Below are 13,803 nucleotides of genomic sequence, written 5' to 3' on the forward strand. Positions count from 1 at the left end.
TGTACACCATGGTAGAAACAATCAGTATACTCTTGTTCATAAGGATAAAAATATTACTTTGCTTCCTATGACTCCTGATTCCATTTTGAAAGATGATATTAATAGAGCTAATAAAGCAAAATAGGAGAAAAATAAGAGTGAAAATCAGATTGTGGCAAAAGAATTTGAGCAACAAATGAAACCTCATAATAAACCATCTAGTGTTGCTTCTGAAATTAAATTGAAAAGTGCATGTTTACTTGCCACAAAATCTGATAACGATTAGCTAGATTTCAGCAAATCTGTTTGCTATGCTTTTGTGTGCAAAGAGGCATTATTTTCATTCGAGGACGTGCCTTCCTCTTTGCCCCCTGTTGTCACTAACATTTTGCAGGAGTTCGCTGACGTCTTTCCACAAGACGTGCCACCGGGATTACCACCTACTCGAGTGATTGAGCATCAAATTTGACTTAATTCCCGGTGCATCGCTACCCAACCGTGCACCATACCGTACCAATCCAGAGGAGACGAAGGAGATTATGCGTCGAGTACAGGAGCTGCTCGACAAAGGTTATATACGCGAATCTCTTAGTCCTTGTGTTGTTCCTATTATACTTGTGCCTAATAAGGATGGTACATCGCGTATGTGTGTTGATTGTAGAGGCATTAATAACATTACTATTCGTTATCGTTATCCTATTCCTAGGCTAGATGATATGCTTGATGAATTGAGTGGCTCTACAGTATTTTCCAAAGTTGATTTGCGTAGTGGATACCATCAAATTCGTATGAAACTGGGAGAAGAATGGAAAACAGCATTTAAAACTAAGTTTGGTTTATATGAGTGGTTAGTCATGCCTTTTGGGTTAACTAATGCACCTAGTACTTTCATGAGACTAATGAACGAAGTTTTACGTGCTTTCATTGGACGATTTGTGGTAGTCTATTTTGATGATATACTAATTTATAGCAAATCTTTGGAAGAACATTTGGAACATTTACGTGCTGCTTTTATTGCTCTACGTGATGCACGTTTGTTTGGTAACCTTGGGAAGTGCACCTTTTGCACCGACCGAGTATCTTTTCTTGGCTATGTTGTTACTCCACAGGGAATTGAAGTTGATAAAGCCAAGATTGAAGCTATTGAGAGTTGGCCGCAGCCCAAAACGGTCACACAAGTGAGGAGTTTCCTTGGCCTCGCTGGTTCCTAAAGGCGTTTTTTGAGAGATTTCAGCACCATTGTTGCACCTCTCAACGAGCTTACAAAGAAGGATGTGCCTTTTGTTTGGGGTACCGCACAGGAAGAAGCCTTCACGGTATTGAAAGATAAGTTGACACATGCTCCTTTACTCCAACTTCCTGATTTTAATAAGACTTTTGAGCTTGAATGTGATGCTAGTGGAATTGGATTAGGAGGTGTGTTATTACAAGATGGCAAACCTGTTGCATACTTTTCTGAAAAATTGAGCGGGCCTAGTCTGAACTTTTCTACTTATGATAAAGAATTATATGCTCTTGTTCGGACCTTAGAAACATGGCAACATTATTTATGGCCCAAGGAATTTGTTATACATTCTGATCATGAATCTTTGAAACACATTAAAAGTCAAGCAAAAGTGAACCATAGACATGCTAAATGGGTTGAATTCATTGAGACTTTCCCTTGTGTCATTAAACACAAGAAGGGTAAAGAAAATGTTATTGCTGATGCTTTATCTCGTCGCTATACTATGCTTTCACAACTTGACTTCAAAATATTTGGTTTGGAGACCATCAAAGATCAATATGTGCATGATGCTGATTTTAAAGATGTAATGCAGAATTGTAAAGAAGGAAGAACATGGAACAAGTTCGTCATTAATGATGGCTTTGTGTTCCATGCTAACAAGCTATGCATTCCAGCTAGCTCTGTTCGTCTTTTGTTGTTGCAGGAGGCGCATGGAGGAGGATTAATGGGACACTTTGGCATGAAGAAGACGGAGGACGTACTTGCTACACATTTCTTTTGGCCAAATATGAGACAGGATGTTGAGCGTTTTGTTGCTCGCTGCACTACACGTCAAAAAGCTAAGTCACGACTCACTCCTCATGGTTTGTATATGCCTTTACCTGTACCTAGTGTTCCTTGGGAGGATATATCTATGGACTTTTTTTAGGTTTACCTCGAACAAAGAAGGGGAGGGATAGCATATTTGTTGTCGTGGATAGGTTCTCGAAAATGGCACACTTTATACCATGCCATAAAAGCGATGATGCTGTTAATGTTGCTGATTTGTTCTTTCGTGAAATTATTCGCTTACATGGTGTGCCAAATACTATTGTTTCAGATCGTGATACTAAATTTCTTAGCCACTTTTGGAGATGTTTATGGGCGAAGTTGGGGACTAAACTGCTGTTTAGTACTACATGTCATCTCCAAACTGATGGACAAACTGAAGTAGTCAATAGAACATTGTCTACCATGCTTAGGGCTGTTTTGAAGAATAACAAGAAAATGTGGGAAGAATGCTTGCCACATATTGAATTTGCTTATAATCGGTCGGTGCATTCTACTACTAAGATGTGCCCTTTCGAAATTGTGTATGGTTTCCTACCTCGTGCACCTATTGATTTGTTGCCTCTTCCATCTTCGGAGAAGGTTAATTTTGATGCTAAACAACGTGCTGAATTGATCTTAAAGATGCATGAGTTAACTAAGGAAAATATTGAGCGCATGAATGCTAAATATAAACTTGTTGGAGATAAGGGTAGAAAAGGTGTTGTCTTTGCACCTGGAGATCTTGTTTGGTTACATTTGCGTAAGGATAGGTTTCCTAATTTGCGCAAGTCAAAGCTAATGCCACGTGCTAATGGTCCTTTTAAAGTGTTAGAAAAAATAAATGATAATGCATACAAACTTGAGTTGCCTGCAGATTTTGGGGTTAGTCCCACTTTTAACATTGCAGATTTGAAGCCTGACTTGTGTGAGGTGGATGTGCTTCCGTTGAGGACGACTTCAATTCAAGAAGGGGAGGATGATGAGGACATCACTAACAAAGTTACACCCACAACCCCTACTGATACATATACAGGACCAATTACTAGAGCTCGGGCACGCCAATTAAATTACCAGGTACTTTCGTTTCTTGGTAATGATTCTAATGTTCATGAGAATATGATGCTGCCTAAATTGGATACATTTGTCTTGCTTACAAATGAAGGGCCTAGCTTGGACAAGAAGGATGAACACTGGAGCAAGACCAAGCCTGGAGATGATGGCATGCGCAAGGGGAACAAGAACGGAGTTACAAGTGATGATTTCAGGACTTTGAAGCCACCATAAGGAGTGCATGAAGCCTTGGACGAAATATACAAGATGCCACTTCATAAATTTCGTCCAGAGGCTATTCTAGGTGTTGCGTCACCTTATTATTGGGCCAGGCCCATGTAATTTCGAAATACTGAAGTATAGGCTGTTTTTAGAGTCCGTATGTGTGGGGAAACAAGAGTTAGGGTTGGTTTCAGACCCCTCCCTCAAGGGCCACGAAATTACCCCCCCCCCTCTTCCTCCATATATACAGCCCTTAGGGCGTCGTTTAGACTTCGGGTTTTGTTTAGACTAAAAGTTCGCCATAGCTGCAACTTCGCGTACTTCGTTTGTGTTCAACGACCAGACAAAGGCGTCACAGAACCCCACCTTCATTAATAAAGCTTTCCTGTTATATTCGCAATATCCAGATTGCAATCTCAGTTTCTTGTTTGTTCTTCGTTTGCTCGCAGGAAACAGACCCTCGTGGTCAGGTTGATCGTGCTCCGGCGTGGTCAATAACCCCTCGGAAGTTGGTTTAGCGATTGCTAAGGCGCGACGTCTCGCACGTTCGTTGTCGGGTCGTCAAGGTCAACTCCCATAGAAAACGATAGTCACCATCTCATCGAAACATCGGGACACCTTCGCCTCTATGACCTTGGAGCCGATTATCGTCAACCGACTTTAAAGAAACAGGCACGAAACCACTTTTTGTAGCGCTAAGAAAATCAAATTCTGATAAGTCGCGCCCCATCAAGCAAGTAGCCTTAGGATGTGGCCAATCCCCCGATGCATTGGCCAAAGCAACATAAGCCGAATTATCCGCATGAATGAACTCCACTTCATCATCAACCCAGTCAAAAACTGGTGCATAGTAGATGGCACACATTGGTCTGCATGAAACCAGTCGCGGCCTAATATCACGTTCTAGGTACCTTGCACCTCGGCGACAAAGAATGCGGTAGCCAAAGTTTTTCTTCCCACCGTAAGCTCCACATACATTACACCTTTGGCTTCAGTTTTCTCTTTGCGTTCAAATGCATTATGCACCATGTCCTTCGTTAACTCTTCATCACGCAGCCCGTATTTCTTGAAGATCGAATATGGCATAAGATTTACCATAGCACCACAATCGACAAGCATTCTAGCAACCGGCGATCCATTAATATGACCTTTGAGGAACAATGGCTTCAAGTGCGTCACATGTTCTTTTGGCTTCTCGAATATAGCATTTTAGGACCAAAATCTAGCTGAGCTACTTCCCCTTCTTCATCTATAGCACGAAATTCAGCGGGTAAGTAATACACCATATTAATATCCATACCTTCATGAACCGATGTAGACTCATAATCAAGCATTTCATCTTCTTCCTCAAGCATGTCCACTGACTCCGAAATATTCCAAGTGAAGAGGAAGTAATAGGAAGAATGGACGATGTAATAGTAGCTGCATCGTCCTTCGTTGGTGGTGCAGGTGTTGCTATGATCAATGCAGAAGCTGCTACGTTTTCCTTTTGCTTAGGTTTCCACACTTGTTTTGGGGGTACCATGGGACGACTTTCATTGAACAATTTATCCCTTTGCTTCTCTGCTTCTTGTTCCTCCTTCTCATGGCTCCTCATGCACTGCAATCTCTTGTTTTGTAGCTTCGCCAGACCGGAAGGACACCACTTAGGCTAAGTATGTTTTGCATCCCTCGACTTGGCCTTGCTTGTGCTAGCTTCATGATCATTAGCCATGGGACCTTGCTGGACAGCAGCCACATCTTTATTAGAATCAGCCGGATTATTGACAATAATTAGCTCTTTGCTTGTTAATTCTTTAGTGCCTATCATAATAGTTTCAGCTAGTATTCTTCTCCTTTTACTTGCTAGGCTCTGAAATTTCAACACTTGGTGATTTAGCACACCCCACTTGCTTGCCAACCCTTCCTTGATTATCTTCCATTGTTCGATTGGCACCGTTGTTGAAACGACCTCGTGTGGGATAAGAAAGCCTCTCACAAATGGGCCTCCTTGGTTCTGCCCACCCTGGATGAAACACATAAGGGGCCATTGGGGGCTGCCCCCATCCTCCATTGAAGCCTCCCATGTAGTATGGTACATAGGGGGGCAACGCCATCCATGGTCCTGGTGCCCATGACCCATATGACCTTGCGTGATGCTGAAATTCTTCCCTCAGAGGTGATCTTGAGTGCTTCAAATTTGATGACCGGTTAGAGCTAGAACCGGGCGCTTGATTGGCATATTTGGACTGCAACATATCAAAAGTTGGCTTGATTCTCTTGCGCTGCAGTTTACCTCGACTCATCTTCCACTTGCCAACCTCTGGACTCTTGGCCATAACAAATTTGACATGAGTGTTCTCTTGCACTTGTGGTTTCCCCCCGAGTGTAGGATTCTTGATGGTGATCTTGATTATCTCCTTGCCACCGGGTTGCTTGTCAAGCACAACTTGTCTCCCCAAGACCTTGTCACTCATTTTTCCTGGGCTCACAAATGACAATATTATTCTTATTAGCCGATTTGGCTATGTTGGGCCGAATTAACATCTTCTTCCCCTCCAAATCCATGGTGTTCATTGGGAAAGGCTGCTTATCAACTTGCATCTCAAAAAAAAATCAATCGTCCTTCATTAATGGCCGATAGTATCCGTCATCGAAAAACATTACAATCATTAGTAGCATGAGAAAAATAATTATGATATGTGCAATAAGCACGCCGTTTCAGCTCTTCGAACGACGGTAAAGTATGAGATATTCTAATAATCTTGGCTTGCAACAAAGCATCAAATATTCTATCACACTTAGTAATATTGAAAATAAATTTCGTCTCTTCATCACAGTTCTGATGAGTCGGCTTTAAATCATTGCAAGTAAATGGTTTGGCTTAGATGGCCAAACAAATTCAGCAGCATAAATATCACCCTCATCGTCCGAGTGGTCACTATCATACTCAACCATCCATCTTAGGACGATCAGTTTTATATCTATGCACCTCTTTAAGATCTTTGCTTCGGCTTTCTTGAGCCAAATCCCTTTGCAAGACATGGTTGATATTTAAAAACTCATATCCTTCTAGCCTTTCTCTAATGTGAGTTCTCAAACCACTAAGCACGAGATCAGCCAAATCTCTCTCAGTTATCACCAAACTATAGCACCGGTTTTTTGTATCTCTAAATCTCTTGACGTAACCGGAGACCGATTCATCATGCTTTTGTCTAACTGGTGTAAGATGTGATAACTTAAGCTCATTATCGCCACTAAAAGATGATCATGAAATTTTTGTTCTAGTTGCGACCATAAACGAATAGAACCATGTGGTAAAGCGACAAACCATGAAAATGCGGTACATGTTAAAGATAAATGAAATAGCATGTGTGAATTGGCAAGTGGACGATGAAGTTTGTGGCATTGGCATGGGAGGATTAGAGTTGGTAGCTACATGTGTGAATTGTGGCAAGTATGCCGAACTGTAATTCGGCAATGATCTAATAGCGTTTGCACTTGTAGGTAGGGTTTGGTTCGGCGTCACCACCGAACTTGGCATACTCATGATAGGATTAACGGGTGAAGCAACAATTTGATCGGTTGGGCTAGGATAAAAATTAATCGGCACGGGAGGCGCCGATGAAATAGGTAAAGTTGGATTAGGGATTTCTGCGGTAACAGGCACACCAACATTACCAATAGATGATTGAGGCATACTTTTGTGAGCATTACTATTTTCCAAGAAAATTTGGTATAAAAGATTATTGCTATCAGTAATGCGACTATCAATTTCAGCCCATACCTCAGGAGAGAAGGTATTACTCACAGAGGGTTTAACCTGTTCATCATGAAGAGGAGGAAACTTGATTTCTCCAACCGGAGTGATAATGCCTTGACGATCCTTCTTGAACTTAGCAAGGAACTCCTGCATCTCCTTCTCTTCACGCGCCTTCTTGTACTCCACATAAGCTTGCCGATGTTCCTCCCATAACTCCTCAAAATTGGGCTTGATTATGTTATCGATGTTGATTTTCGAGGGCTTGGGAATCTTGTCGTTGCCAGACATGATGGATGATGATGATGATTGACCTTTAGTCCCCAGCGGAGTCGCCGAAAAGTGTGTTCGCACACGAACACGTCACGTGTACCCTCGACGTCGGGGATGATGCACCGCAGCTCATGTCAAAGGAGTCTCACCGGAAGCACGATTCACAAGTCGACCGGAGAGAATTTTTGAGGACCAGAAACCCTACACTCCCGGGAGGGACCCTGTCGGGGAATGCAGCGGCTATGGGCTGCCCTAGGTCGGTCAAGCCGCCCCTAGAGCCTCGTGATTCGCAGCTCTCCAACACAAAGAACACTGAAAACAAGGGAGCAAGAACGAGGGAGAGGCAAGACGTAGATGAAAAGGTTGTAGATGCATTTGCGTTTGTGTGTTTTTATTCAATCGGCAGTCACCCCTTAGGTATATAAGAGGCGAATGGACTTCCCGTGCAAGGAAAGGTTAGAAGTCACTTTCAAAACCCTAGTTTAGGTCCAAATTGGAATCCAAACTTTCCAAAACGGTTTGGTTTACAACCTGGCTGCACCTTGCGGGTCATTTTGAGGCAGTAAATGACCTTGGGTGGAAACGAGCCCAAAAGCAATCTTGACCGTTTTGATGAGACGAACAACTATCACGTTGAACGTTTTTTGATCATAGGCCATCTTGACGAGGTTTTCGGCTGTTTTCCAAGTATGCAGCAGAGAAATCCAAAACCCAGACGAACATCCCCGGAGTGTCCGGCCATCTTCGGAGAAATCGAAGCCTCGGATGATCATTCCCAGAGTGTCCGGCCATCGTGATGCAGCTGCGCATTTTCAGCTCTAACATTTGTATACGAACTCCGATTGTGATGTTTTTATATCAAAATCAACTACTTCGACGATATGCAAACTTTCATGTTGAAACTTTTTCCATATGAGGCCATCTTAATTGGGTTTCAAGCCATTATTTAATCTGGTGTCAACATGAGCTTCTCTGAACTTGTCATAGCTTTTGCATCCGAGCTCCGTTTTAGACCATCTTCATATCCATCTTGATCTTCTCGAAGAGAGCCATCCCATGGTGACTTTAAATAATAAGTTTGAAATAATCTTGACATAGCTTCAAGCTTCTCTTTATGATCATGCCACTTTTGAGCGTCAACACCCCAAGGGTGGACTACTCCCTCCTCATCATGGTGGCCGCTGGGATGATGAAGATGGCCACCGGTGATGATTTCCCCTCCGACGGAGTGCTGGAAAGGGGTCTTGATTGGTTTTTCATGGTTACAAAGGCTTGCGGCAGCGGAACTTCTGATCTAGGGTTATTTCTGATGGTTTATCTATTTATAGGATTTTTTGGCATCAGTTTCACGCGAAGATGGGCCCCGAGATGAGCACAACCCACCAGGGCAAGCCGGGCTCCTCAGGCGGGCCCTGGCGAGTTGTGCCCTCCTCGTGGCTCTTCTGGCCCTCCCATGAAGCTTTGAGGGTCTCTTTTGTTCCAATTTTTTTTTCAAAAAGTTTCAGCTCATTGGGAGAACTTTGATTTCTGCACAAAAAACAACACCACGGTAGTGCTGCTGAAAACAACGTTAGTCCAGGTTAGTTCCATGCAAATCATACCAAACCATATAAAATTGTTGTAAACATGGCACAAATACTTCATAAATTATAGATACGTGGAGACGTATCAGACGTACATAAGCTATTGGCGGACATACATGGAGGCATATGTGGATCACACATAGAATGAAGAGCTCTTGTTGGCAAAGTTTTCCGGCAAGGCTTCAATTGGTCCACTGCCCTCCAGGATGCAACTGAGCTAGTGACCAAGTGTGAAGCATGCCAGTTTCATTCGAAGCAATCACATCAGCCAGCTCAAGATCTTCAAACGATCTCTCTCTCCTGGCCCTTCTCGGTCCGGGGGCTCGACATACTGGGTCCCTCCCCCCACGCTGTTGTGGGCTTTGAGTACTTGTATGTTGTAATCGACAAGTTCACAAAGTGGCCAGTAGTGGAACAAGTGAGGAAGGTGACAACACAGTCAGCCGTCATGTTCTTCAAAGGACTTGTTTGTCGTTTTGGAGTACCCAAGAGGGTCATCACCAACAACGACACATAGTTCACGAGCCGCACCTTCATGCAGTACCTCATAGACCTTGGCAGCAATATTTGCTTTGCATCATTTGTTGATCAGGAAGAAAGGGCAAATGCTGAAGTGATGTGTGGCCTCAATACAAGAACTTTCTACAAACTACACAAGTGCAGAAGACATTGGGTTGATGAGTTGTCGGTTGTTCTTTGGTCTCAGGACGACTCCAAATCGAGCTACTGGCCATAGACCCTTGTCCCTAGTTTATGGTGCAGAAGCAGTGCTCCCCACGGAACGCACGTACGGGTCACCTCGAGTGCTTGCTTATGATGAGCTTGAGCAAGGGCAGCTGCATCAAGATGATGCCACGCTCATTGAGGAGGATCGTCTTTGGGGTGCTTTATGTGCTGCATGTTATCGGTAAGCTTTCCGCCGCTATCACAGTCGCAAATTTCACGCCCAGAGCCTTGAGGAAGGCGGCCATGTTCTTTGACGAGTTCAGTCTGCCAAGAATTCAAACAAGTTGACGCCAAAGTAGGAGGTAGTACAAGTCACTAGATCCGGCGCAGTCCGCCTAGAGACCGAAGATGGCACTCCAGTGCACAACTCATGGTTTATTGAGCATCTTCATAAGTTCTATCCATAAGGCGCGGGGTGTCTGGCTGCCCGACAACCACCTTTTGTATGAGTCTGCCGACAAGGCATGTAATCCTTTATACAAAGCCAGGCGCAGACCCTGTGCATAGTGAAATAAAGCTAAGTGTTTCACAACTCTTATCGATTCACATGCTTAGTTATATGTGTCTATCTCTGATGTTGTGTTACATTTGCCTTGTATGAAAGTTAATGAAACATCAAGGTTCCATATCTCTATTTTCTCTTCTTTCTTTTTCTCAAAGGACAGAAGGTTGCCTCGCGTGCATGTTTGCTGGGGGGAGTGATGATATGGATACAAACAAGAGACATTCAAGTTAACATTCTACGACAAGAAGTACAACAAAGAAAAGTTAAGTTAAAAAACTTTCAAACAAATTCTTTGTTATAGAGTTACTTTCCCTTGAACGTTTTTGTCTTTTGTATGGAAAACCTGCACGCGAAGGAACCTTATCATGACTAGCTGCGCTCTGACTTTGTTTTTAGTCCGCTCAACAATTTAAGTAGCTGCACCGAGACCCCCAAGTGACCTTGTCGGCAGTAGCATTCCCAGCAGGCTGCAAGGACCCGTTCCTCAAGCGTGCACCGGCAAGTTTGGAAAACAGCATAGGGTATAAGACATGCAAAAATAGAACCGAACAAGGGGAAAACATTATACATTCATCAAACACAAATAGTTTATATTACATTGATAACTTGCCGCAATTCTAACTTAAGGTAAATGTTGTGTTTGACATGAGTTGCTGGTGACAAGACGAGACGCGGCAACTAGTCTGTGCGCTGGCCTTCAACCCTCTTCACCTCGCTCAGTTTGTCGACGATTGGCTTGACAACCTCTTCAATGAGCTTGGTGTCAGCATCCTTCGGCAAGGTTGCGAGGACGTTGGTGAAGGTGATGCCTGGGTTTCGATAGACAACCTTGATGAGCACCTTCAAGAGGACATCTTGGCAGAGTTTGCAGGCTTCTGCGGCAAGGGAAGCGACTCGATTGTCTTGGATCTTCTTGAGGGCGTTGACAACACTCTCAAAGAACATGGTCAGCTTGGCGCTTGTGCTCACCCTATCATTGGCGGACAAGCTGAAGTTCTGTAGACCCATGCTGGCCAATTGTGAAGTGAGCTTCTGAGCTACATCGACAAGGCACTCTTTGCAGACCTTCACGCCCTTCTCAAAATAATTATATGTGGCGGCGGTACTGGCGAGCAAGTCCTTCTCATTCTGGAGATCCTTGAGCAAGCCCTTCTCGTGAGCGCTGCTCTCATCAAGGTTCTTCTCATGTGTCGCCACCTTCAGCTCGAGATCTGCAATGGACTCCTTGGCTGCGGCAAGGTGTTTGTTCTTGGGAGATATGGAGGTTATCATCTCCGCCAAGTCATAGAGTGTCTTTTATCTCTCAGCTTTGAGCATTTAGAGCTCCTTGTTGTTGGCCCCAAGATCTGCCTCCAACTTCGCAACCTTGCTCTCTAGTTCTTTCTTGACGGCCTGCTTGAGCTTGCTGGCATGTTCCATGGACTGAGCTTCTAGCGCCTCCTTGTGCTTCTGCTCCAGCTCCTAGGTCTGCTGCGCTGCAAGCTTCTCAATTTCTTCGTCCTTGCTGTGAAGCTTGGTGGCAAGTGTTGGCTCGCGCTTGGCAAGGTCCTCCTCATGGGCATCAAGATCAATCTTTCACCTAGTTAATGCAGCATCCTCTGCTGCTATCCTATGTTTGGCCTCATCATGTGCCTTTTCCACATCAGAATTCTCCAACATGAGATATTCCTAGTCTTTGCTCAGATGCTCCCGGAAGTTAGTCACCTCTTGGACAGATTCAGCATAGCAGATTTGTGTGTTCTCAACACGCTTCTGAAAGTCTTTCTCTGTTGCTTCCATAACTGTTGCCTTGGAGTCTATGCTCTCTGTTCGACCGCAGAAAAGCGCCTGGAGTTGTCGGAAGTTGCTGCTCATGGCTTGGAGGAGTTGCTCTTCTTTGGATACACTACTCCCGGCACACGGTTCATCGATGATCTTTATCCTGATAGTAGCCATGATATCTTCATCCAGAATCTCTCCCTCAACTGGTGCCCCCAATGCTTGTCGTGCCTGGAATGCACAGGTACAAGTTGTCGCCCACCTTGAGGTATTTTGATGTAGGGTAGAACCCTAGATGCCTGATCTTTCATGATTGGAGCGGATCCCGCGATGAACACGAAGAACACGAGGGGAAAACACTCAAACCAACAAGATTCGATTACACCTGTGCTAGATCCTCGAAACACAAAAAGACACACGATCCACGATCAACAAAGGACGGTACAAGTAGCAAGTTCTTCTGCGTGAGGAGGTCTTGAAGGTCTTCCCGTGAGGGGTCTTGAATCCAAGCATGGATCTTCTCCATAGAGGCCGCGATCTCTAGATGGAGTAGAACCACAAGGATGAGCAAAGCTCTATCTCTAAATTGAGCTAAACCTATGCTAACCCTAGAAAGTGGAGGTGGAGTCATTTATATAGGCTAGAGGGGCGAAAGGCTACTTGGGCTTCGGCCCAAAACACACACGTAGGTGGTGGTCCGGATGATCCGGATGGTGGCCCGGATGATCCGGGTGTGAGGGGTCCGGATGATCCGGGCGGCCGTCCGGATCGTCCGGATGTGTCGCTGCCATCGAGGGGGGTCCGGATGACCGGGAGGTGGTCCGGACGTCCGGGTGGTTCCGGATGATCCGGGCGTCGGTCCGGACCGTCCGGCTTCGCGGGGAGGCTTGTTGGTCTCGGTCCCACTTATCCGGATCGTCCGAGCCGAGGCCCGGATTATTCGAACGGAGGTCTGGATCGTCCAGGCAAGTGCAGACATGGTCGTTTTCTTCTTCGTCTTCGCGTATGTCTTCCTTCATCGATCCTCCTTGCGCCTTAGCTTCTCCATGGCTAACTCCTTGGTACCTGAGTATGCATAATGTCTCCGTTTGAGGTAGTAGCCATGTCTCATGTGCATCGAAGTGGAATTGTGAGAGGAGAGATGTCACCTCGGTCTCGAGAGCTCTTGCACGTGCTCATGTCATGGGTCCACTAGGCACTTGGTGAGACGATGATAGGTCCATGGGGATGACCTTGGGATGCTCCGCATCATCTCCCCCCCCCCCCCTTCGGAAATATCCGACCTCGGATCGAAATCTTCATCACCATGGTAAGGAGAAAGCTCCTTGACGTTGAAGATATTGCTCACATCGTACTTGTCGCATGGAATGTCGATCTTGTAGGCGTTGTTGTAGCGTTCGAACACCTTATAGGGTCCATCGGCTCGTGGTAGAAGCTTGGACTAGCGTTCGTTGGGGAAGCGGTCCTTGTGAAGGTGTAGCCACACAAGATCTCCAATGTTAAATATCATTGCACTACTGGAATTAGCTTATTTGCCGTCTGCGGGCTGACGGCAAAGGTCTTTGCCGTCCGCTTATTGCCATCAGCCATTTCTTTGCCGTCCGCTTATTGCCATCAGCCATTTCTTTGCCGTCTGCTAGCGGACGGCAACGAATCTTTGCTGTCAGCGGGCGGACGGCAAAGAGAGAGGTGCGCCCCACTAACGAGCTGCTTAGAAAAAAAACCTAACGGCCCCCCTCTTTGCCGTCTGCTAGCAGACGGCAAAGAGCAAAAAAGCGGACGACAAAGGAGGGCGGACGGCAAAGAGTTAACCTAACTAACGGCTACCCACCCCGCCCCCCTCCTCTCTCTCTCTCTTTCTGTCCTCATCTCTCCCCGACGAGACCACCGCCACCAGCCGCCGCCCCCGCCACCAGCCACCCGCCGCCGC

At 45.3% G+C, this 13,803-nt stretch overlaps 1 protein-coding gene across 1 annotated transcript in view; it reads right to left on the reverse strand.

Annotated features, from left to right (window-relative positions):
* Positions 1-11,783: 11,783 nt before the first annotated feature.
* LOC123171099 (photosystem II CP47 reaction center protein) overlaps positions 11,784-13,803 on the reverse strand; it is a 36,373-nt gene continuing 34,353 nt past the window's right edge. Inside the window, exon 3 of the mRNA XM_044588744.1 lies at positions 11,784-11,920. Within this exon, the coding sequence (XP_044444679.1) occupies positions 11,784-11,920 (137 nt within the window). The remainder of the gene's footprint in view (positions 11,921-13,803) is intronic.

This window comes from Triticum aestivum, chromosome 7D (assembly GCF_018294505.1).
Source record: "Triticum aestivum cultivar Chinese Spring chromosome 7D, IWGSC CS RefSeq v2.1, whole genome shotgun sequence".
Classification (NCBI taxonomy): Eukaryota; Viridiplantae; Streptophyta; class Magnoliopsida; order Poales; family Poaceae; genus Triticum; species Triticum aestivum.